The following is a 611-nucleotide window of genomic DNA, read 5'->3' on the forward strand; positions in this document are numbered from 1 at the left end:
ACACGCTTCAGTAAGAGCCACAAGCCCTCAAGATGTCCTGGCACCCTCCATCCACCCCTCCACCCCCTTCTGCTCATCTGGATACTGTAACATTCCCCATCGCTGCTGCAGCCCTGGTGAGATGTTCCCCATAGAGTGAGTAGGGATGGAAAGAGTCTTGTGGACCTGAAGCCCTGTGCTCCGGTCTCAGGAACAGGCTGGGAGTGGAAACCCCATCCACGGAGTGACATTTCCTACCGGGACCACTGGACGCAGCTGATCATCAGCCAGCTGGCGGGCTGCAGAGCGGGGCAGGCCATCCGGGATCTTCAATGACTCCATGGCAGCGATGTAGGCAGTGAATTCGGAGACAGGCGCCGTTGTGCCAGGACTAATGTCTACAGAGATGAGGCGCTCCACCAAGTCAGGCTGAGGACACAAGCAGGGCAGACGGATACCAGCGGGACCAGGCACAGGGTTCTGCTCCCACCCACACTCCCTGGAGGCTTTTAGTTCCCTCCTGCCTCAGCAGCACGCTCCATGTGCCCTTCCCCAAGTCCCTGCGCCTTAACACGGGAGACTTCCAAGCTCCCTTGCCATCAGTGCTACCTCCTTTCCTACAGCCTTCTGCT

At 58.8% G+C, this 611-nt stretch overlaps 1 protein-coding gene across 1 annotated transcript in view; it reads right to left on the minus strand.

Annotated features, from left to right (window-relative positions):
• ABHD11 (abhydrolase domain containing 11) overlaps positions 1-408 on the minus strand; it is a gene marked incomplete at its 5' end in the record, with an annotated part of 1005 nt that extends 597 nt beyond the window's left edge. Inside the window, one exon of the mRNA XM_009875648.1 lies at positions 229-408. Within this exon, the coding sequence (XP_009873950.1) occupies positions 229-408 (180 nt within the window). The remainder of the gene's footprint in view (positions 1-228) is intronic.
• Positions 409-611: the final 203 nt, after the last annotated feature.

The sequence above is a fragment of the Apaloderma vittatum genome, unplaced genomic scaffold (assembly GCF_000703405.1).
Source record: "Apaloderma vittatum isolate BGI_N311 unplaced genomic scaffold, ASM70340v1 scaffold24938, whole genome shotgun sequence".
NCBI classification, from domain to species: Eukaryota; Metazoa; Chordata; class Aves; order Trogoniformes; family Trogonidae; genus Apaloderma; species Apaloderma vittatum.